General features: G+C 35.0%; 1 protein-coding gene across 1 annotated transcript; it reads left to right on the top strand.

Moving 5' to 3' along the window:
* The first annotated feature begins 17,323 nt into the window (after nucleotides 1-17,323).
* On the top strand, nucleotides 17,324-19,926 carry LOC113290481. Its single transcript, XM_026540082.1, has 5 exons — nucleotides 17,324-17,671; nucleotides 17,743-18,178; nucleotides 18,543-18,703; nucleotides 18,807-18,824; nucleotides 18,970-19,926. The coding sequence occupies exons 1-5, from the start codon at nucleotides 17,324-17,326 to the stop codon at nucleotides 19,924-19,926; spliced, it is 1,920 nt and encodes a 639-aa protein (XP_026395867.1).
* The last annotated feature ends 2,547 nt before the right edge of the window (nucleotides 19,927-22,473 follow it).

The raw sequence follows: 22,473 nt of genomic DNA, 5'->3' as shown, positions 1-22,473 counted from the left end.
TACATTATTTTCCCAGTTAGCTTGGCTAAGGTATCAACTTACAAAAATTTCTCCGCAAAATTTTAAAGTCGATATTTCATTTACAAAATCAAATTTATTCCAATTAATAGAAGAGGGCGACGAACAAAGTGAGTATGATGACGAGGATAGAGTATATGATGGCGATGATGAATCACATGATGTTGATTCTGGTAAAGGGGGTGACGATGATTTGGGTATTGATGATTATAGTTGCATCACTTCTCATAGCACCATTTCTGCAACCCAAACCCCATAAAGTTTGAAATCTGTTTTTTTATGGGATAAAATTAATTTTTGCTATTACTGATTTTATTTTGTGAATCATGCAACGCTCAATTAGATTAGATTTCTATTTCGTGAATCATCTCTGTTATATAGGGAACATACCAAATCCATATAAGTTAAAACTATTATAATCACATAATTCACTGAATTGGTATATGCCGTTAAGTTTGGTACCCCAAAAGCCATCTTAATCATTAGTGTTGCCACTACTTACTAATAGTATGTTTGATAATTTTAAAGAAGCTTTTTGACTTCTAGAAATAAAAAAAACAACAAAAACAAGAAATCAATTTAACGATATTATTATAAAACCATCAAACAAGACAATCTTTTTGAGTGGGGCTGCAGCTGCCGTTGCGGATGGGTTACTCACTTCGATTACGCGGGTTGTCAATCTTTTGTTGGCTGGTAAATGCCCGTGGTTTGGGCGAGTTTATTGCTAGTGCGCCCTTAACTCCGTTACTTAAATCCAGGGGTGGTATTAGACCTATTGATGTTGGTACGGTTTGGCATCGGTTGGTTTTGAAAGTGGCTGCTTTCTCTGTTGGAAAGGACATGTCGTCTTATTTAGGCGATTACCAGTTCGGGGTTGGTGTGCCTGTGGGAGGAGAAAGTATTTTACATGCTGTAAATAGCCTACGTGAGAAGCATGGTCACTCGGACAAAATGCCAATGTTTCTCATTGACTGTTCTAATGCTTTCAACATGGTGAGAAGATCTCAGCTCATCAAGGAAGTTCGTCTTCATTGTCCAGGTATTTATCGCTGGGTAGAATTTTGTTACTTGAGGCCTGCTAAACTTTATTACGACTAATATATTTTTTCTTCTGCTCTTAGAGTTCAGCAAGGCGACCCTGTGGTCCCTTGTTATTCGCTTTGACACTTCACCCTAGTGAAGATTATTGCTTCTCAGTGCAAACTCGATTTTCATGCTTGGTACTTGGATGATGGTACAATAATTGGAAAACTCTGGAGGTATCCAAAGCCTTGAGCATTATCGAAACAGAAGGACCATGCAGGGGTTTACATCTCAACATAAAGAAAACGGAGGTCTTTCAAACTTAAAGACCCCCAAAGTGAGATGTTATTACTTCACAATTGCACTGGTGTATCAATATTATATTTTGCAATGTGTACTACCAATCCTGCAGCTCTGCAACCATCCACTCTAATCACGGGTGATGATGCGAGGTTTGGTCTTTTACATCAGTGATTAGCTACCTTGCCTATCAAAGATGGTGTACTTGGCATTTACACCATGGCTGACACCAGCACCTACTATTACCTTGTTTCTCAGAGTCAAACTACTTCGGTGCAGAAGGTGATCCTTGGTGACTCATTCTCAACGGACAAAGGTTTTGTTTATCAGTTTGCACTTCAGAGATTTATCCTGGTATGTGGATTTCTTGCTACTTACTATGTCAATGATAATTCCCCTCCTTCCATGCACTCCCTGGCAGTCACTTATTTTAATGTGGTTAAGAAGCAAATCTCAAACCAATTTACTATGTCTACAAGAGATTTCATCTTGTGGCAGTGCAATCGTGTTAAGCATGCTCAAGAATATTTATTGGTTGTACCCATTAGTGGGCTCAATCAGTGTCTTGGACCTAGACAGTTCAAAGCTGTGCTTTGCTATCATCTTGGTTTTCCTCTATTTGCTGAGAATAGTTTGTGCTCAAGTTGTAATTAATCCATGGACATGTTTGGGGATCACGCGCTTCATTGTGCCAAAGACATAGGACCTAAGTTTCATCATGATATTGTTCGTGATGTAGTTGCTGACATTTGTTACAAAGATGGTGTGCCTGCGTGTAAGGAAGTCTCTCTCAGTTTTCTGACGGATGATGACAAGAAGCTAAAACCTGCGGATATTCTTGTGCTCAATTGGAAAAATGGACAAGATGTTTGTATGGATGTCATAGGTGTCTCGCCCTTCACCGGTGAAGGAATTCGCTCATTCGTCCCGGGAAAAGCTATAACTAGTGCGGTTTCACGTAAACACACTAAATATTTGGACAAATGTATTTCACATGGACATGGTCTGGGAATCTTAGCTTTCTCAACATTAGGGGAACTTGGTGAGGATACTTTATGTTTTTTCAAGCGTCTGGAGAATTGTTTAATTAGTAACGACGCTAGTAGTGGTTTTGGTAGCTTTATTTTTCATAGACTATATATTGTTATTCAAATGGGTGTTGGTGCCCATCTTGTTGCTAGGTTGCCAACCAAAAGCTTTGTATGAATATGAATTAGATAATTAATTTTTGTTATCAATCAAATAATGATAAAAAAAGGAAAACAATTATAATAATAAATAAAATATTTTTATTACAAAACGCCTTATACAACAACGCCTTGCAACTCTTCCAATGAAACATGGTGGCCTCGGAATCCTTACAATGGCCGACACAGGACTCTACTGCTACCTCGCCTCGTGCAACCAGACGTGGCAACTTCAAAGATCCATTTTGGCCTGTCATGATGCCCTGGATTCATGTGCTTACTATCAGCATGCGTTGATATCTTATACAACAGCTGTTGGTGTCTCCCTTTCCGATTATAACATCAATGACGCAACCCCACAGTTTATACGCAAACTGGCTGCAAATTACTTTGATGTTATTATGAAATCTTTACCAATAGCTTATTCTTTTACAGAGCATGATTTATTCCTTTGGCACAGCAACCATATCCCTCATGCTATGGAGTTCGAGATGTTTTTGTAGACATCTGCTATAAAGCTGGGGTTCTGGCCAGAAAGGAAGCTTCCCTTGGACTTCGTTCCAACTCAGCCAAAGATCTTAAACCGGCGGATATTCTCGTTCTCAACTAGGAGAATGGGAAGGATGTTTGCTTTGATGTCACTGACGTCTCTCCCTTCACCAGCGCTTGTACACGTAATTTTACTCCTGGTCACGCTATCACCATGGCTACTACCCGCAAATTACAAAAGTACCTTGATAAATGCTCCTCCCATAGATATGGATTTGGTGTGCTGGCATTCTCAACTCTTGGGGAATTGGGGGACGATACAATTGCTTTTTTGAACAGATTAAGGAACTTACTTCGAAGCTATGATGCCAATCATAAAATAGGCAGTGCCTTTTTTCATAAAATAGGCGTGGCGATTCAAAAAGGGGTTGGTTCCCAGTTTGTCGCCAGGATGCCTTCCACCGACCTGTAAACTCTTATTATTCTTATTCTTAATATTATATTATTATTTTACAAAACAAGATAAAAAGAAAAAAAACTTTCTCTCTCTAAAACCGAGTGAAAAAAAAGGCAATTTCCGACAAGAGAGTACAGAAAATCCGGCTTCCCTAAATGCTCAGATCTTCTTATATCTGAGCAGTACCTAGTTTCAAATCTTCAAAAAATAACCTTAACCTCAAACCCTTCATATACAACCATGGTTCTTTCCTATCTAATCGGCTAATCTCAATTCACCGGCCCTTCGTATTCAATTAAATCACTTGATGCTTCTTTTTGGTGATTCCCAACCTCTCATCTTAGAGATTCCACGCTTTATCTTTGTATTGCTGCTGCTGGGATTCAGTTCTTAATAGATTTTATCTCGGATCTGGTCTTTATCGGCTACCTTATCGGCCTGAATCTAGCCGCAATTAATAACCACCTCGGTGTTAATATTGAGGTAATCTTTCACAAGCCTTTCACTAGGAGTCTTTTAAATCCATATTGCTTAATCCTTATTACTTAAGAACCCTTTTGCCTATTATTTCTAAGTTCACAGAAAATATAAAATTTTTTACCCGAGTCCTATAAACCTTGATCTGTAAAACCCTTCTGATCTTTCATTTTCAACTCCTTTTATTGCCTTGGGTGAAATCTGCCTCCTTGATTTTTCTGCATCTGAATCATGTTGTGATTCATAGCCTGTCCTTGGCTAGTGAAGAACCATTATTTTATCTTAATGTTCTCAAGAGAAAAAAAAATAAAAATAAAAATCTTAATGTTGTAATTGTTTTAAAATGAAGGCATTTTTCGTGTACCACTAGTTTAATTATTGCTCGCAGTTAAGTTTAGTTTTGTTGGTGGTTTCTTGCACCTTTTTGTTTCTCTACAATGCCTGGTTTGATCCCTGGTTAATGATACAGTTATTGCAGTTTTCTTTGTATTTATCTGAAGTAGTTGCTCGGATTTCATTGCTAGGATTCGTTTTTATTTTTTGTTTTTTTTTTACTGGATTTCTTTTTATATGATCATGAGTTAGGCTTCTTAGAGGCTATAACTGTTTTGGTTTAGTCCATTTGAATCCTTATGATTCATGTTTGTGCTTTCACTTGAGCAATCAAAACAATATCATAGTCAATGGATTTCTTCAACACATCCTAGCGTCTGCACCAAATTTGTGGTACCCAAATTCATTTGGACTGGCATCTAATCTACAACTTCTTAGTTGACCTCTTACCTTGTTCCGACATACCATCCTTGGTGCTTTGGTGGGGAAACCAGAAGCATGTCGTAATCCCCCACCAGATGCATGTCGTAATCCTTGCATTCTCATATTGACCAAGATGATAGAATCTCTACAGCTAGCAGCATAAATACGCATTTTCCTCGGGTTGGATTCCTTGGGTTCTGAAAATATAAGAATTTCACAGCTTCAATTAACGCATATCTCAGCAGCAAGCAATATCCTAATTGATGTTCGAATGGGCCGGTGAACTCGGCTCTACTTCTCAAGTTTTATTTAAGTTTTTGTTTTTTACACTTCAAGCGAACTTGTATTTCTTTTACTAGTTTTTTTAACTAGTTCAATCTAGTTAAGTCTGTATTTCCTTGTATAACTTTATTTCAATCTTTAGCATCCTTTCTAATAGCGGTAACCTTTTAGATTTAATCCTTAAATGCCTGAGATTTGATTTTACTACAAGACTCATCCAGAACTAAAAGCTCAATTCAAAGTTATGGATCAAGTAGAGAAACAAAGAAGTATAATTCGGATATCAATCAGGCAGTTCACTGCAGGATCAAGATACAAAGTACTAGTGATTTCAACCAATTGCATCGAACAACTCTATCACGAACTAAACTCCTGTGGACACTATCGTGTCCATCAAAAGTACAGTTTTTTTTGTGGAAAGCATTGACCGAAGGCCAACTGCGGTCCGAAGACTGTTATCTTGCTCCAATATCATGTTGCTGCTGATTCTTGGCTTACCATTCAAATTGTATCCGATGAATCTTGGGGTATTATATACCCCCATGTAAAAATCTCTTAATAGTATAATAAAATCATAAAATCATGCTTAAAATAAAAATTATTACAAAACCACCACGAGAAGCAAAAAGAAAAAAATTAAACATTTTTATAAAGCATCTGACTTTCGCTTTTGGTATCCAAAAACACGCCACAAAAACTGAACTTAACAACCATGATTTGAAAAACACTTCTATAGTTTTCTGTCCTCTCTCTGAGGCGATTTCTACGTCACCCCTATAACCACCAAAAATAATCCAGTAACCACCAAAATATTACCAGTAACCACTGTCTCCGGCGGAGAAGGCCACCGAAAATCTCAATCATCTTCAGATCCTAAGATTTTAATTTCTATCAAATCCTTATGTATTAGTAACTAAGACACATTTGACTCTTTTGCTCTAAGACACCTTTGCTTTCATCTGTTACTAAGACACCATCAAATAAGATTTGATTACTAAAACTCCAAAGACTCATACATTACCATTTCTATCTAAGACTCCTTGAAGTGGTTCCTTTGCTTCGACGCTCTTATCCTGGGAATCCCTATTTGCTTCAGATTCGGCGATTTTTATTGCTCCGGAAACCTTCCTCACTAATTCTCCTTCATATCTTTCGATTAACTCCTTTAATCATTATTTAATTTTTGATTTCTGCTAGTGTTAACATTATTTGTGTTGATTTTCTTCCCCTTGTTTTTCCAATCAAATATTTTTCTTTGAATTTGGGTGAGCACCCTTGGGTTTGATTTTCTTTTACGTGGCTTATCCCTCTTTGCTCTATAAAAGAAACAAATTCTTTCTTTGTTCCTCAATATTGGGTTGTTTGAAATTGATTTTTTTCTCTGATTCAATAGCAATCTCATTTGTCTCTATTAATCCTGGATTATTATTTTCTGAAACCTAATTTTTTTTAATTGATTTTTAATTAGCCGTTTTAGTATATCCAATATCCCTTGTTTCTCTGATTCTGATTTTTCCTTTTCTCTTTATTTGTGTATCTCAAATCAAATCTATGAAGTTTTTAAAATCCTGCAAAAGGCATTTAAAATATCTATCTAGTCTAATGCATTACCCTCTGATACCAGGTACCATTTGCTACAAACGAAAAAAAAAGGAAGACGCTGAGAAAACAAGGGTTTCCATCTCAAACCATTTTGCTGACCCAAACTGAGAATCTGATGTCTAAGACGATAGAGGAAATAGAGAGATCCCAAACAGATCTTTTAGGAAGGCAGAATGCAGAAAGCTTGGAAGCGATCACAACCAAAGAGGTATGCCTAAAACCTATTATTCAGAATTACTTGGTAAATACGATTAGAAATAACTTCACTGAAACTAGGATAGTAGCAAGTTCCACTCAAAATGGTACGCTCATATTCAATTATTATGTGATTTATTGTAAGGATATAGCCTATGGTAATATCAAAATAGTAACTTACATTTATAAGGTTCTCTATTAATTACAATCTCTCCAATTAGAAAGCTTGCTGGTAAACTAGGATTCCATTATAAGATTTATTTATATTTGTATAGTTTTAGTGAAATTTAGTTATCATGTGATATCTTATTTCTGGAAGTTCATTAGTCTTATATCTTGGAACTCCTAGGGATTTGATGAACATGACACCCAAAAAAGCTTGGTGGACAATTTAAACAAGAAGAATCCTGATATTCTCTTATTTTCGGAAACCAAGCAACATGTTAGAGCATTGCTCGGTTGAACCCACCAAGCGTTGGTATGTCAAGTTTGGTTGTCATATTTTAGTGAATCAAAACTCATGTTAAGAGTCGCTTGTTTATGTACTAGAGTCAACTTCGTATAGATTAGCTTGAAAGTATTAGGATGTGGGACATTACAAGTATTGTGAAGTCTTGAAGATGTGAAGAAGCAAGGAGCTACAACGACAACAATCATCCTTCCACTTGAGGTTAGTGATATTTGACTTGAGCTGTTTAATTCCCTAACGTATCTTTCAAGTCGTGTGTATTGAAAACAAACTGCAAAGCATATTTGAATTCTAGATAGACATGGTATTAAGGAATACAATACGAGGTTTATTTCTTAACCATTAAACTTTGTAGATAAGACATCGCCATAATCATTTGAATTCTATTGTGATTATGCATGGGTATGAGGTGAGGATTTCATCCTAGGGAACAATGTTTATATGTGCTCTAAGGAAGTAAGTTCATACACTTGTTTGTGGACCGAAAAGGAAATTGCCAGGTGTTATTGGTTTTGTTATTCATTGCATATCTTATGAACAACCCATATGTGTGATAGAGTATAACCGCTCACAACTTGTTGTGTGGCAAATCGGTTTCAAGGTTGTAAGTGTGAAAGAGAACTTAAAAATTTAAGATGTCGACAAAATTTGAACACGTGCTGTGAATGTTTATTTCTTTAATTGTTCAAAGATATTCCTTAATGGCTAAGGGAAGAGAATCCCAGGATCGAAACATAGTAAGTTAAGAATCTTTTAATTAAAGTTATTAATTTCATTTTGTAGGGAAATTACAGAATTAGTAATGTGCATTTACTAATTAAATTTTCCGAGAGATTTCGATCGTTATTTTTGGAAAGCACATTTCCAGGAATTATGAAAACCGAATTTGTGCTTTAATGAGTATCTTGAGAATATTTTCGTTTTTGGAAATTCCTTGGTGTCCAAACTTCCTTGTCTATAAATACTCGAAGTTTTCCAATCTAGCAAACGAATCCTTCGTAACAACGGATTTACTATTTTGTTGTTGTTACTGGTGTAGCCGCCTATTCGGAGAGAAGAGTAACCTAATTAGGCGAAATATCTTACGACAACTCAGTTTAATGTCTTTTTTGGGATTGAGAATCTCTAGCGTGTACCGTTGGTGGGAAACTAGATAATTGCGGTTTATCTTTTGTTTTCGATTGATTTGATTGACTAACGGTGGTTGAAATCTAATTGCACCTAGTTTGTTTATTATTGAGAATCTTTTCTTATGATATAAGATTCACTCAAACTAGTTCAGAGTTTCGACAAGGATCTTTTGACTGTTGTTAGTTCTAAAGACGATCTTGTGATAATCCATTGTTAACAGACTCCGTTCTGTGCATGATTGATCACAAGAGATTCAAGTGATTGTGTGCAGGTTTTTATTGAACATTTATGAAGATTTTAAGACAAAGAAGATATTGAAGATCTGACTTGGGTTTTATAGTCTTTGGTGTGCACAATACTTGTTTCGGTAAAAGAGGATCCAATTGATAATCGGTTTATCCTTATGGTAGATTGGATTGATTAATTGAGCAGGTCGGCATCAACACGATTCTTCGGATTAAAGGTGTTGTTGAATTAATCTTAATCGATTACCTTTGGGTGATTGAATATAAGATAGATATCAGGACCTAATGAAGGAGTTTATGTTGAGATAAACGGAAGAGCCTTTGTCCGACTCATATCACTTGGTTTAATAGAGTTGATACCAAATAGATTTGTTGTTCATTTACTGTTTGGAATACGAACCAAAGGAATTGTTCCAAGTACATGACTTATTTATAAGTTGGAGGCGTGGGAATATAGAAAAAACTAGGTGAACTATAGGGTTAGTTACTTGGTCCCAACTATACGAAGTTAGTGTAATTTTGTGTAGCGGCTTAATCCTGAGAGTATTCAATTCTGGACTAGGTCCCGGGTTTTTCTGCATTTGCGGTTTCCTCGTTAACAAAATCTTGTTGTGTCATTTACTTTTATATTCCGCATTATAATTGTTTTATTATAAATAAAGTTATTTACACAAACGTTAGTTCCTATTTACTTGATAAGAAATCCTATTGTGTTTGGTTAAGTCCGAACCTTTGTATCAAGTAAACATACTTCGTTGTTGTATTGTCTCGATCTCGTATCCATAGACGATCACACGAAGTGTGAACCGATTAGTTGTATTGTCTCGACTTAGTCCATAGACAATCACTTTCGGAGAAAGGACTTATAGGTAGGAAAAGTTTTAGCTTGAGGTATATTTGGGTACCCTCTCCTTTTCAATTGGTATCAGAGCATGAAAGATCTAACAATCTGTGTTTGGTACGATCCAACCTATAAGAATTGAATCTAATGTCCATTCAGTTAACGTAAGACAAGATAATGAGAGTAAGATCTCAAGGAAAACCAATGGAAATTGGTCTCGAAAGTCTTTTCGAAAATCAAAGAAAAAGTCTATAACTAATAATTTGGTTACGAATCATGTTCCTGATCAAAAAGGGGTGAGTTCGAAACTCAAGAAACATGGTTTGGACTCATCTCCAATTCATTGTGAGAAATATTTTGAAAAGAGATTCAATTCACTTGTTAGCCCGAGTTATGAATTTTCTAAAATGATGGAAATCTTTTTCAAACATATTGAATTTTTTTCAAAAAAGGGTAAATCCATTGACAGTCTAGACGATGTCCTAGAACTTATTGTTCAAATGAATGCAATAATATGTGAAGGAAAGCGAGAAACACTTAGTCTTCAAAATAATTTGATATATTATGAGGAACAAAAATTGGCTTTATGCAATGAAGTTCATCAATAGACTATAGATTGTGAAAATCTTACTCATTCGCTGGAACACTCACATATAAGGAATAATGTCCTTATTGAGAAACTTCTTACTGAAACATGTCAAGAGGTATATATGAACAAGCATTTAGAAAAACATTTCCAACAAGGGATGAAAACCTTAAGAGGACATATAGAACGTCTTGAACAAGAGACGTTAGCAAACTGTCGACTGACAGATTTATACAAAACGGGTTCAAGTACAAGGAACATACCATCCTGGGCAAAAGATGTGATTAAGGAAATTGTATCTCGCAATTCCCTTAACAAAAAGGATGGGTTCAGAACCCACGAAGAAGAACATGATTGTGTTCAAAAGGGAGAAAGATCTCCTCCTGAAGTGTATGATGAGGATTATCCTCATCCCAGTGCTTAACCGCATTGGAGTGTGCATCCTTACCTTGCCCAATCCTCGGATGTAAGGAAGCACACATAGCCGGGCAACTGGTATCCAACTAATATCTCTTATTCAACATAGAGAGATTACACAATCTACCTTAAGGATTTGTTATTCATCTTTATGTGTAGAAAGGTTGTCTTACAACAACTTGTGTAAAAAGGATAAGCTAGTATCTATTGATACCGATTTTGGAGATAATCTCTTTGAAAAAATATTGTGTTGCTGTAACACATTAGATGCGAAAATCTTTTTTCAAATCTTGTCAGAACTATTTATTTAAGGCTGATATTTATGTTTGGAATGTGTTAAAGGTATTCCTTGTATTAGTACTCAAAGTGTCAGAGAACTTATACAAAAGGATGTATTCTCAAACCAGATCTTAAGCACATCTTCTGAAAGCCTTGAGTGGAATGACTTCTAAGGAAAATTTACATCTTGATAATGTCTTCAAGAAATATGGTTGTGAAAACATCGATAATGAAAAAGATGATATGACTCATCTTCTTGTCCAAAACAGTTTGGATGCTAAGGTTGATATTATCAATCTTCGACAAGTCCTTCTCAGTACCATCGAAACTCATCATAGACAGGCAGCATTACTAAGAACTGTTATTCGTAACCAAAAGAAGCTGATTAAACTTGGAATCGGTAATAGGGAGTATGCTAGGAATATTAATTGAAAGGTTAATGCTTTAGCCTGTGAACATAACCAAGGTACTGTGTGCAGAATCCGAGATATCAGTCGAGATGCTGTTGATGAAGATCCTGAAAAATTTGAGGAAATTGAGGATGACCTTTAAAAAACTCATGTCAGAAGGTCACTAGAGATTAAGTGATTTGCTATAATACTTAATCTAGTATAATAGACATCAATTTTTGATTTCTTTCATTGATTGTATTGGTCTATTATGAATAAAATCATTTGATTAGTAATTTTTCTGTGATAGTTTTCGGTTTACATAGTCTGTGCTTAATTGCTTTTATCTTATTGCTATGTATGTTTATGGGATGTTTGATTTCGGTTTTACTACCTTAATATTCGATCTCATATATTGTGAACCCTTATGGTTTGGGAGACTTTTGATTTAGCGGGATTAAGTTCTAGCCCTAGTAGGTAGGCTTTATCAAAGGATCATGAGGGGTTCTGATAGAAACAATATGTGAAAAAGTCACAATATGTTGAATCGGTTTTGGTTTAGCATAAAAACATATGTGTTTCGACGGTTTTCAAATTTTGCTTGCAATTGTTAAAACCTTTTTTCAACCTTTCTCTGGTAAAGTTTGAGGTGTGTTGTTATTCTTTTGTTTATGCATAAGGATGACAATGTGGTGATATTTCGATATCAATTCTCCCTGGACGAAGATGCTATCATATTGGAGAAGTGGACGCGAAATTTGAGATAACAATCTTGTTAGTTAATTGTTTTCCTATTTAAGAAAATCCCGAGTTTATATTATATATATTTGTTGCTTTTTCTTAACAAAATTTCGGTTCAATTGATATTTATTCCATGATGTGTGTGTGGATGTGTGTTTCAATTGGTTCCGGTTAAGAAAACTATTGTTATCTTGCTTTATTGTGTGGTATTAATTGTTTAGGCTTACAAAATTTTGGTACAATTGATGTGTGTGTGATTCAATTGGTTCCAGTTAAGAAAACTATTGTTATCTTGCTTTTGTATGGCATCAATTGTTTAAGCTTACAAAACTACGGTGCAATTGCGGTGCTTTTAATGTCTATGTTGTTTCAACTGCTTCCGGTTGAGGTAAATAATTATGCAAGTTGATTTATTTTGGTTTGTATGAATTATTTATGGTTTAACGAAATAATTTGTGTACGGGATGAGTTGTTTAGTCCAATTCGATTCCGGATAAGAAACTAAGTTAATTCTGATCTTAATTTTTCTTATCAAAGTGAGGTTTCGGTTATTCAAGTCTAATCGAATTCCTAAACAAGGAATGCTAGTTAACTAACCTAGTACTTGTCTTGTTTAAAATTGAAAGGTCTAAGTTTATGGATAATTAGAACCTGATGAGAAAAATGGAGTTTATCTTTATTTTGGTCTTATGGAACTAAGCGGTTGTTTTTGAACAATCGGTTTAGCAAAGGGACTAATGTGCTTAGTTGTTTTTGGTTTGCTAAACTAAATTGGAAAAATTGTTTTGTACAATTGTTTCCTTGGTAACATATCAAAATAAGACTACTTGTAGTTTCGGTTTTGATATTGATTATCAGAACGTGATGTGTGGAACCCTCGTGCCTAACTCTACAGGTTTGCAAGTCTATTCTGAGATTTGTAAGATTCTTTCCGTGTTGTCCTTTATATTTTCGTTTCTTTGTCATTTTTCTGACAAAAAGGGGGAGAAATATATGGAGTAAACAGGTGATTATGGCATTGATTTTATATTGATTGACATCGCTAGGGAAAAGAACATTGGTACTTGAATGTTTTATCTAACGAAAGAGTGAAAGCACAGACTAAGGGGGAGTAACATATCATATAAATTGGTATAACAAAGACGTACGGATTGAATATCTACCTATCTTCCTTAGGGGGAGTATTAGCTTTGTTATTATAATGTCAACAACGGCATTTTCAAGGATTGGATGTAAGCAGTTTTACTGTGCTGTTGAATCGGGAATCAAGCGGATTGTAATGAATTTTTGTAATTTGTTTATCCATATGATGTAAGAGTTTTGTCACTAAAATTCACAAAGGGGGAGATTGTTAGAGCATTGCTCGGTTGAACCCACCAAGCGTTGGTATGTCAAGTTTGGTTGTCATATATTAGTGAATCAAAACTCATGTTAAGAGTCGCTTGATTATGTACTAGAGTCAACTTCGATATAGGTTAGCTTGAAAGTATTAGGATATGAGACATTACAAGTATTGCGAAGTCTTGAAGATATGAAGAAGCAAGGAACTACAACGACAACAATCATCCTTCCACTTGAGGTTAGTGATATTTGACTTCAACTGTTTCATTCCCTAACGTATCTTTCAAGTCATGTATATTGAAAACATAACTGCGAAACATATTTAAACTCTAGATAGACATAGTATTAAGGAATACAATACGAGGTTTATTGCTTAACCATTAAACTTTGTAGATAAGACATCGCCATAATCATTTGAATACTATTGTGATTATGTATGGGTATGAGGTGAGGATTTAATCCTAGGGAACAATGTTTACATGTGTTCTAAGGAAGTAAGTTTATAAACTTGTTTGTGGACCGAAAAGGAAATTGCCAGGTGTTATTGGTTTTGTTATTCATTGCATATCTTATGAACAACCGATATGTGTGATAGAGTATAACCGCTCACAACTTGTTGTGTTCTTGGTAGAACTATTCCACAAAGCCCCGACTTATGTATTGGTATAACTTTTATTAGTAAAACCGATCTTAAGTAATCACCTGTGGTATGATCGGATTTTTTATGTCTGACCAATTAAAAGGAAAGGGGAACCGATCCTTGTAAGGGGTGCAATACATCAAAGGGAACCGATCCTTGTATGGGGTGCAGCAAGGTTTATAGCATAAAGGGGAACCGATCCTATGGACATGTGCAACACGTTTTTAGGCAAAGGGGAACCGATCCTATGGATATGTGCAAGACATATAAGTTAGATACCATATATATGTGGGGAACCGATCCTAGTACCTAGTCAACCAAATTTTTGGAAATCTAGTGTGACTATGCACAGTACTCACATGGAGGTAGAACCGAAACTTGTTTTGGTAGAACCGTAAAACCATGATTGTGAATGAATGTTGGTTTGATCAATCACATAGTTATTGAAAGTCAGATTAACCAATTATAAACTTGTTTGGAAGTGTGGAAAATTGGTTTCAAGGTTGTAAGTGTGAAAGAAAACTTACAAAGTTAAGATGTCGACAAACTTTGAACACGTGCTGTGAATGTTTATTTCTTTGATTGTTCAAAGATATTCCTTAACGTCTAAGGGAAGAGAATCCCAGGATCGAAACATAAGTAAGTTAAGAATCTTTTAATTTAGGTTATTAATTTAAATTTGTAGGGAAATTACATAATTAGTGATGTGCATTCACTAATTAGATTTTCCGAGAGATTTCGATCGTTATTTTTGGACAGAGCATTTCTTGGAATTATGAAAACCGAATCTGTACTTTAATGAGTATCTTGAGAATATTTTCAGTTTTGGAAATTCCTTGGTATCCAAACTTCCTTGTCTATAAATACTCGAAGTTTTCCTTTCTAGCAAACTAATCCTTCGTAACAACAGATTGACTCTTTTGTTGTTGTTACTGTTGTAGCCGCCTATTCGGAGAGGAGAGTAACCTAATTTGGCGAAATATCTTACGGCTGCTCAGTTTAAAGTCTTCTTTGGGATTGACAAGCTCTAGCGTGTACCGTTGGTGGGAAACTAGATAATTTCGGTTTATCTTTTGTTTTCGATTGACTAACGGTGGTTGAAATCTGATTGCACCTAGTTTGTTTATTCTTGAGAATCTTCTCTTCTGATATAAGATTCACTCAAACTAGTTCAGAGTTTCGACAGGGATCTTTAGACTGTTGTTAGTTTTAAGGATGATCTTGTGATAATCCATTGTTAACAGACTCCATTCTATGCGTGATTGATCACAAGAGATTCAAGTGATTGTGTGTAGGTTTTTATCGAAGATTTAAGAATATTTGAAGACAAAGAAGATATTGAAGATCTGACTTGGGTTTTATAATCTTTGATGTGCACAATACTTGTTTCGGTTAAAGATGATCCAATTGATAATCGTTTTATCCTTGTGGTAGATTGGATTGATTAATTGAGTAGATCGGCATCAACACGATTCTTCGTACTAAAGGTGTTGTTGGCTTAATCTTAATCGATTACCTTTGGATGATTGAATATAAGATAGATCTAAGGACCTGACGAAGGAGTTTATGTTGAGATAAACGGAAGATCCTTTTTCCGACTCATATCACTTGGTTGAATAGAGTTGATACCAAACAGCTTTGTTGTTGCTATACTGTTTGGAATACGAACCATAGGAATTGTTCCAAGTACGTGACTTATTTATAAGTTGGAGGCGTGGGAGTACAGAAGGAACTAGGTGAACTATAAGGTTAGTTACTTGGTCTCAACTATACGAAATTAGTGTAATTTTGTGTAGCGGCTTAATCGTGAGAGTATTCAATTCTGGACTAGGTCCCGTGGTTTTTCTGTATTTGCGGTTTCCTCGTTAACAAGATCTTGTTGTGTCATTTACTTTTATATTTCGCATTATAATTGTTTTATTATAATTAAAGTAAATTACACAAACGTTAATTCCTATTTACTTGATAAGCAATCCTATTGTGTTTGGTTAAGTCCGAACTTTTGTATCAAGCAAACATACTTCGTTGTTGTATTGTCCCGATCTCGTATCCATAGACGATCACACGAAGTGTGAACCGATTAGTTGTATTGTCTCGACTCAGTCCGTAGACAATCACTTTCGGAGAAAGGACTTATAGGTAGGAAATTTTTTAGCTTGAGGTATATTTGGGTACCCTCGCCTTTTCACAACAAAACAAGGAAATTATTACCATACTAAAACGAATAAATGTCTATAATTATCAGATCGTTTCACCTAGAGGAAGCGCGGGAGGTCTTTGTCTCTTATGGAAAAGTAATGTAGATTTACGAATTAAAGATTCTGCCTTTAATCACATAAATGCTATGATCACAAACCATCAAAACGATAGTACTTGTACTCTCACCTGTTTTTATGGGAGTCCATATAGGCCACATAAACTGCATTCTTGGAAAATTATTGAAGACTTGTATGTTAATATGATAACTCCATGGATAGTCATTAGAGACCTGAATGTAGTTCTTCACGAAGAAGAAAAAAGTAACAACTTTCCATTTAAAAGAAATGAGGCTAGAATATTTAATAATCTTATAAACAAATGTGAGTTAATGGATCTGTGTTTATCTGGTTACACCTATCTTGTAACAATCATAGGGATGGTACGGAAAATATAGAACCGAGACTTGATAGGGGTTTAGTAAACTCTAAGTGGAATAAAAAATTCCTAAATTCAAGCATAAAACATCTAGGACCTATGGCCTCTGATCATGTTCCAATTAGATTAAACACTTACAAACATTAGAATGAATGGGCTACTCCCTTAAGATACTTTGGCGAGTGGATGAAACACGAGGACTGTAAACCCCTAATTCAGGAGAATTGGGATCTCAGAGTGCAAGGTTCTCCGGAAAATAAAATAAACAGAAATCTTGCTTATGATAAACATATTCTAAAGCTTTGGAATAAACATAATTTTGGTAACATACATAGCAATATTGAGAATATTAAGAAAGAATTAGATAAAACCAATCAAAGGATTGGTTACCCGGAGGACTAGCAAAAGCTAAGTGTGGAGGAATTCGATAAGAGCATAATTCATATGAACCAGAATTTGGAGAACCCATAATTGATTCGGGCGAGTTGAGCTCTGCGACTCGGGCGACAGAATCGGTGGAAATTTCTTCTCGAAATCTCGAAATTCTTCCTCAGATCTTAATTACTTCAGGTGTTTCATTCATTTCAGGTGAAAATTCAGCTAGTTCTTTAGGTTGTTTACAGATTAAAATGGATATTTAGTAGAAGTAATGGAAAACGAAATGGAAAATGAAGCTTCTGCGAATGGTTCCAGGGTTGTAAATCTTTCAGAAATGCCCTTCGATCTCTTTAATTGGTGATAACAATAATAACAGGTATGATATTTGGAAATTCTCTTTAATTGGTAGATTGGATTTCCTTCGAATTAAATTTGGTGATGCAATGGAGATCTTAAAAAATCAATGGAAGTTAACTGGGGAATGTCAATTGATTCCTTTGGGCAAAGGTTTTTTTACTATCAAGTTATCCAATAAAGTAGATCAGAATAATATCAGAAACTATAGTTGGGATGTTCAGGATCAGGTATTGAGAACTAGAAATTGGATACCAAATTTCAGACCAGCAAATCAACGAACATCTCATGCGTTGATTTGGGTTTCTCTACCAGGGTTGAGCTTGGAATACTGGGATGAACAGACATTGTTTACTATTTGTGATGCAATTGTTAATCCAGTGAAAGTTGATAATGCTACTCTTAAATATTCAAGTGGTTTTGCTACAAATGTTTTGGTAGAAATTAATCTTGCCAATCCAATTCCTAACAAGTTATGGATTATTACAAAGTATGGTTGTTTTTTCAGGAAGTTTTACTACATAATCTTCCAAAATTCTGTTCTAAGTGTAAGATTGTTGGTCATAGCTTATCAGAATGTAGATTCCAGAAAGGATCTTCAAATGTTAATCCCACAACATCTTCATCTCAGGGTGTGAAGAATCAAGATGAAGTACCTAAAGTTAATAATATTCAAAAGCCTTTTGATATTTGTCCACCTCCAGAAGTTCCTATGAATGTGGTTAATTATATAACATCTACTAATGTTGATCCTCCAGTGAGTAATGAAATTCCTATCTCAAGTGAAAGATTTAGCTCTTTACAGGATGATGAAGTAATTGTGGCTGAAAACAATTATAGTCCCAGACAAGAACAAGATTTTCTGACTCCTACAAAAATTCTTAAAGTGGTTGAAGATAATTCATTGGAAATAAGTGAAGTCAAGTTTATTAATGGTAAAAATGGTACAATATCTACTTAACAAATTCCTGTAACTTCATGGTCAAGAGTGGTTCAAAAACCTCCATCTGCAAAGAATGATTCATTAGACAAAGAAATCTCAATTGGTCAGGTAACTAATTCTCAAGCTTCTTCAAGCACTCAATTGCCTAGTAAGTATAATTTAAAGAAAAATCAAGGAAAAGGAGGCACAAAAGGCATCCATTCCAAACCATGAAAGTCTTATATTGGAATTTAAGAGGCCTAAAAAGACCCAAGTCTCAGAATAAACTATGGGAATTAATAAATCAATTAATCTTTCAGCAGTTTGGGTTGCAGAACCAAAAGTTTATTGTACCTCTTCCTTTTGTAGTAAATTGAATCTGCCAGGTATGCATAGTATGGTGATTCATAATTCAGTCTCAAATAACAAGGGTAACATTTGGTTATTCTGGAATAGAAATTTACCTACTCCTACAGTGGTGTCTATGTCAAGTCAGATGATAATAGTGGAATTTAGTGATGTTCTTATATCTGGTATTCATGCTCATGTAAGTCTTGTTCAAAGAAGATACCTATGGTCAGAAATGGAAGTTATAAGTGGCTTAAATAAGCCTTAGTTAGCTATTGGTGATTATAATTCTATACTTTCAGCTGATAAGAAGATTGGAGGTAAAATTCCTAATAGAAAATCTATGTTGGATTTAAATAAATGTCTGGGTACATGTGGACTAATACAAGCTCCCAGTACTGGTCTACATCATTCTTGGTCTAATTGTCAACATGGCAATGAAATAATTTTGTGTAAGTTGGGTAGAGCTGTATTCAATCAATTATGGTTACAAAATTTGAAAACTGGAGTTACAAAGTGGGACTAAGAGTGGCATCTGATCGCTCTCCTTTGCTGGGTGGAGGAACTCAAATTTCAAAACCACATAATGCCCCAATGAGCTTTCAGAAAATGTGGATTTCTCATCCAAAATTTATGGAGGTTGTTGAAGAATGTTGGTCTGAGCAAATAGCAGGTGATCCAGCTTTTGTATTCCAACAGAAGTTAAAGAAGTTAAAAAAGGTACTCAATGAATGGAATTGGAAGGTTTTTGGTAATATTAATGTTCAGATTAAGGAAGCCGAAGAAAAAGTGCAAGATGCAATGGTTATTTCAGACAATAATCCATTTGATGAAGTAGCTCTGAATAATTTGGTAGAAGCACAAAATTTATTTAACTCTAAAGAAGTTCATCTGAATACTTTTCTTAAACAAAAATCTAGAAGTAAATGGATTCAACATGGTGCAGCTAATACAGGGTTCTTACATACTCATCTTAAGATCATACAAGCAAGAAATTTAATAACTGAATTGGAGGATGGTAATGGAAAAGTCATTTATGATCAGAAGCAAATACAAGATATTTTGGTTAAATTTTTTGAAGACAAATTCAAGTATAAAGAAGTAGAAAAAGTTGACCATATGCTTAATCGTATTCCAGAAGTAATAACTAATGAGGATCAAAAGATGCTAGAGGCAATTCCAAGTGCAGAAGAGATTAAACAAATATTATTTGCAATGGATGAAGATAGTTCTCCAGGGCCAGATGGTTTTTCTATGAGTTTCTACAAGGCTTGTTGGAATGTTGTTCATCAAGATGTGGTGGGTGCAATACAATTTTGCTGGAGAAGTAAGTTCATTCTTGAAGGGTTAAACTCAATTTTTTTTGTTCTCATTCCTAAATCTGAAGAAGCAAGGAATCCAAAACAATTTAGACCAATTTAATTGAGCAATGTCAGCTTCAAAAATTTTACCAAAATTCTTGCTACAAGGCTGGGTACATTAATGAATAAATTAGTATCACCTCAACAAGCATCTTATGTTAAAGGGAGATGCATTGAAGATCAGAAATTATTGACTTCAGAATTGGTTAATGAAATGTCCAAAAAGAGAAGATGTGGAAATGTAGCTCTTAAACTTGATATATCCCAATCTTATGATTCAGTGAGCTGGGAATTCTTATTTCAAGTGTTGCAGAAATTTGGATTCTCTAAATGTTGGTGTAATTGGCTTCTTATCCTGTTTCAATCAGCTAAAATCTCTATAATGGTGAATGGTGGACCATGTGGGTTCTTCTCTGTAGGTAGAGGATTAAGACAGGGTGATCCCTTGTCTCCAATTTTATTTGTGTTAATGGAGGAAGCTTTGAGTAGAAGAATATCTCAGATGGTGCAAGAAGGCTTGATTTGCCCTATGGTGGAAAGAAAAGGTATTCATCCAACACACTTGTTCTTTGTAGATGATGTTTTTATCTTCATTAATGGAGCTAATAAGAGTGTTTTGAATCTTATGAATCTTCTGGAGGATTACCAAAAAAATTCTGGTCAAGTCATCAACAAGAGTAAAAGAAAAATGTTTATTGATGGGACTTCTGAATTAAGGAAAAATCAGATTAAGGAGATAATTCAAATGGAAAAAAGTTTTTTCCTGATAAGTATCTTGGTGTTATGCTTACAACAGGGAGAGTGAAAGTGGAAACAGTATGGCCAATGGTTGAAATGATGCAATGAAGTAGCTAGTTGGAAGGGCAAGTTATTATATTTTCAAGAAAGATTGGTTCTCATAAAATCTGTTTTGAGTAGTATTCTAGTTTATAACATGGCAGTCTATAAATAGCATGCATAAGTGTTAAGAATTTGTGAAAGAATCATGAGGAACTTTCTGTGGTCAGGTGATGGTGATTCAAGAAAGTATAACAAATTTTCTTGGAAAAAAGTCTGCACTCCATTCAATGAAGGAGGTCTGGGTATTAGAAGACTTGAGGTTATTAATAGAGCATTACTTATGAAAATGATGTGGAAAATTAATACTTCTAAAGAAGATTGGGCTTTATTCTTACAGGCTAAATATAAAGATAAAAACGGGAGATGGAAAACTCATTGGCAGCAATCTTCAGTTTGGTCTGGACTGAAATGGGCTTGGGAAATGATGAAAGAAGATATCAGATGGATGATAGGGAACGGAGAAAAAACCTCAGTATGATTTGATTCTTGGATTGAAGAGGGTGCATTAATAGATAGATTTGAACATCATAGATATGTCAATGAAAATAAACAATTGAAAGTATCAGATATCTTATCAAATGGTGAGTGGACCATCAATAGTGAACTTCATCAGATCTTTTACAATCTTCAAATGCATGATGTAATGGGGGGAGAGGATACTATGGTTTGGACAAGGAATTTAAAAGGATATTTCTTGACTGCAATGGCAGTTGACAAAATGAGACATAAAGAACAACCAGTTCATTGGGCCAAGAAAATATGGTCTCAATTTATGCATCCTTTAATAGCTAGTAATGTTTGGAAACTTATTCAAGGAATATATATGGATGATCAGATAATGATGAAGAATGTATATGAATTTGTGTCAAGATGTTGCATTTGTGAAGCTGCACAGGACAACATGGAACACTTGATCTGGGATTGTAGCTTTAGCACAGAGATTTGGAGCTGGATTTGTACCATATTTAATTTCAATAAGCCAAATTCTTTTGAAGATATATGGAAGGGAGCCTCTAATTGAAGTCCTCTGATTAAACATGTATGGTTAACTGCTTCCTGCAATATTCTAAAGAAACTGTGGTTTCAAAGAAATAAAAGATTCTTTGAAAATATTAAAAGTATACACAGTTTCAAAAGGAGAATAATGAAGCTAGTAAATGAAGGTGGATTGAGAATAACTGGCACTAAATGAAATCAAAAATATGATTTAGAGATTATTGATAAACTTCAGTTAGGATCAAGAATGTCCAGATTTCAGCTTATTAAAACATGTTATTGGTTCCCTCCTGAACAAGAATATGTAATGTTCTGCTGTGATGGAGCTTCATTTGGTAACCCTGGGTCAACAGGCTTTGGAGTTGTAGTTAGAGATTAAAACTGTCAGGTGTTAGATGCTCTCTCTGGTGGCATTGGAATTGCTTCTAACTATCTAGCAGAATCTTACGGGATCATGTATGCATTGGAACTGTCTGTGCAATGGAAAAGGATGGAGATTATAATTGTCTCAGATTCTAAAACTGTCATGACAAAATTTTCTCAAGGAAATGTTCCATGGTTTCTTAAAGGAAGATGGACTATTGCTATAAGGAAGATCAACCAAATAAGATATCAACATTGTTACAGGGAAGTTAATTTTTCTGCAGATAACATGGCAAAAAAAGGAGCTTCTTTGGCAGCTGGAGTTAGACAAATTCACCTTGGAAGACCTCAATGTCTGCCAAGAGTTGGAATGCCAAATGTTGTGTACTATAGATTTGAATGAAAAAGA

The sequence above is a fragment of the Papaver somniferum genome, chromosome 6 (assembly GCF_003573695.1).
Source record: "Papaver somniferum cultivar HN1 chromosome 6, ASM357369v1, whole genome shotgun sequence".
Lineage (NCBI taxonomy): Eukaryota > Viridiplantae > Streptophyta > Magnoliopsida > Ranunculales > Papaveraceae > Papaver > Papaver somniferum.
This window is presented reverse-complemented; position numbering and strand designations above follow the sequence as displayed.

Bases quoted from the DNA above. Each gene is read 5' to 3' on its own strand.
- LOC113290481 (XM_026540082.1), top strand. From the start codon at position 17,324: ATGGAGATCTTAAAAAATCAATGGAAGTTAACTGGGGAATGTCAATTG. The intron at 17,672-17,742 runs GTAGAAATTAAT...TTGTTTTTTCAG, and splicing joins GTTTTGCTACAAATGTTTTG to GAAGTTTTACTACATAATCT. The intron at 18,179-18,542 runs GTACAATATCTA...TGAATCTGCCAG, and splicing joins GTTTATTAATGGTAAAAATG to GTATGCATAGTATGGTGATT.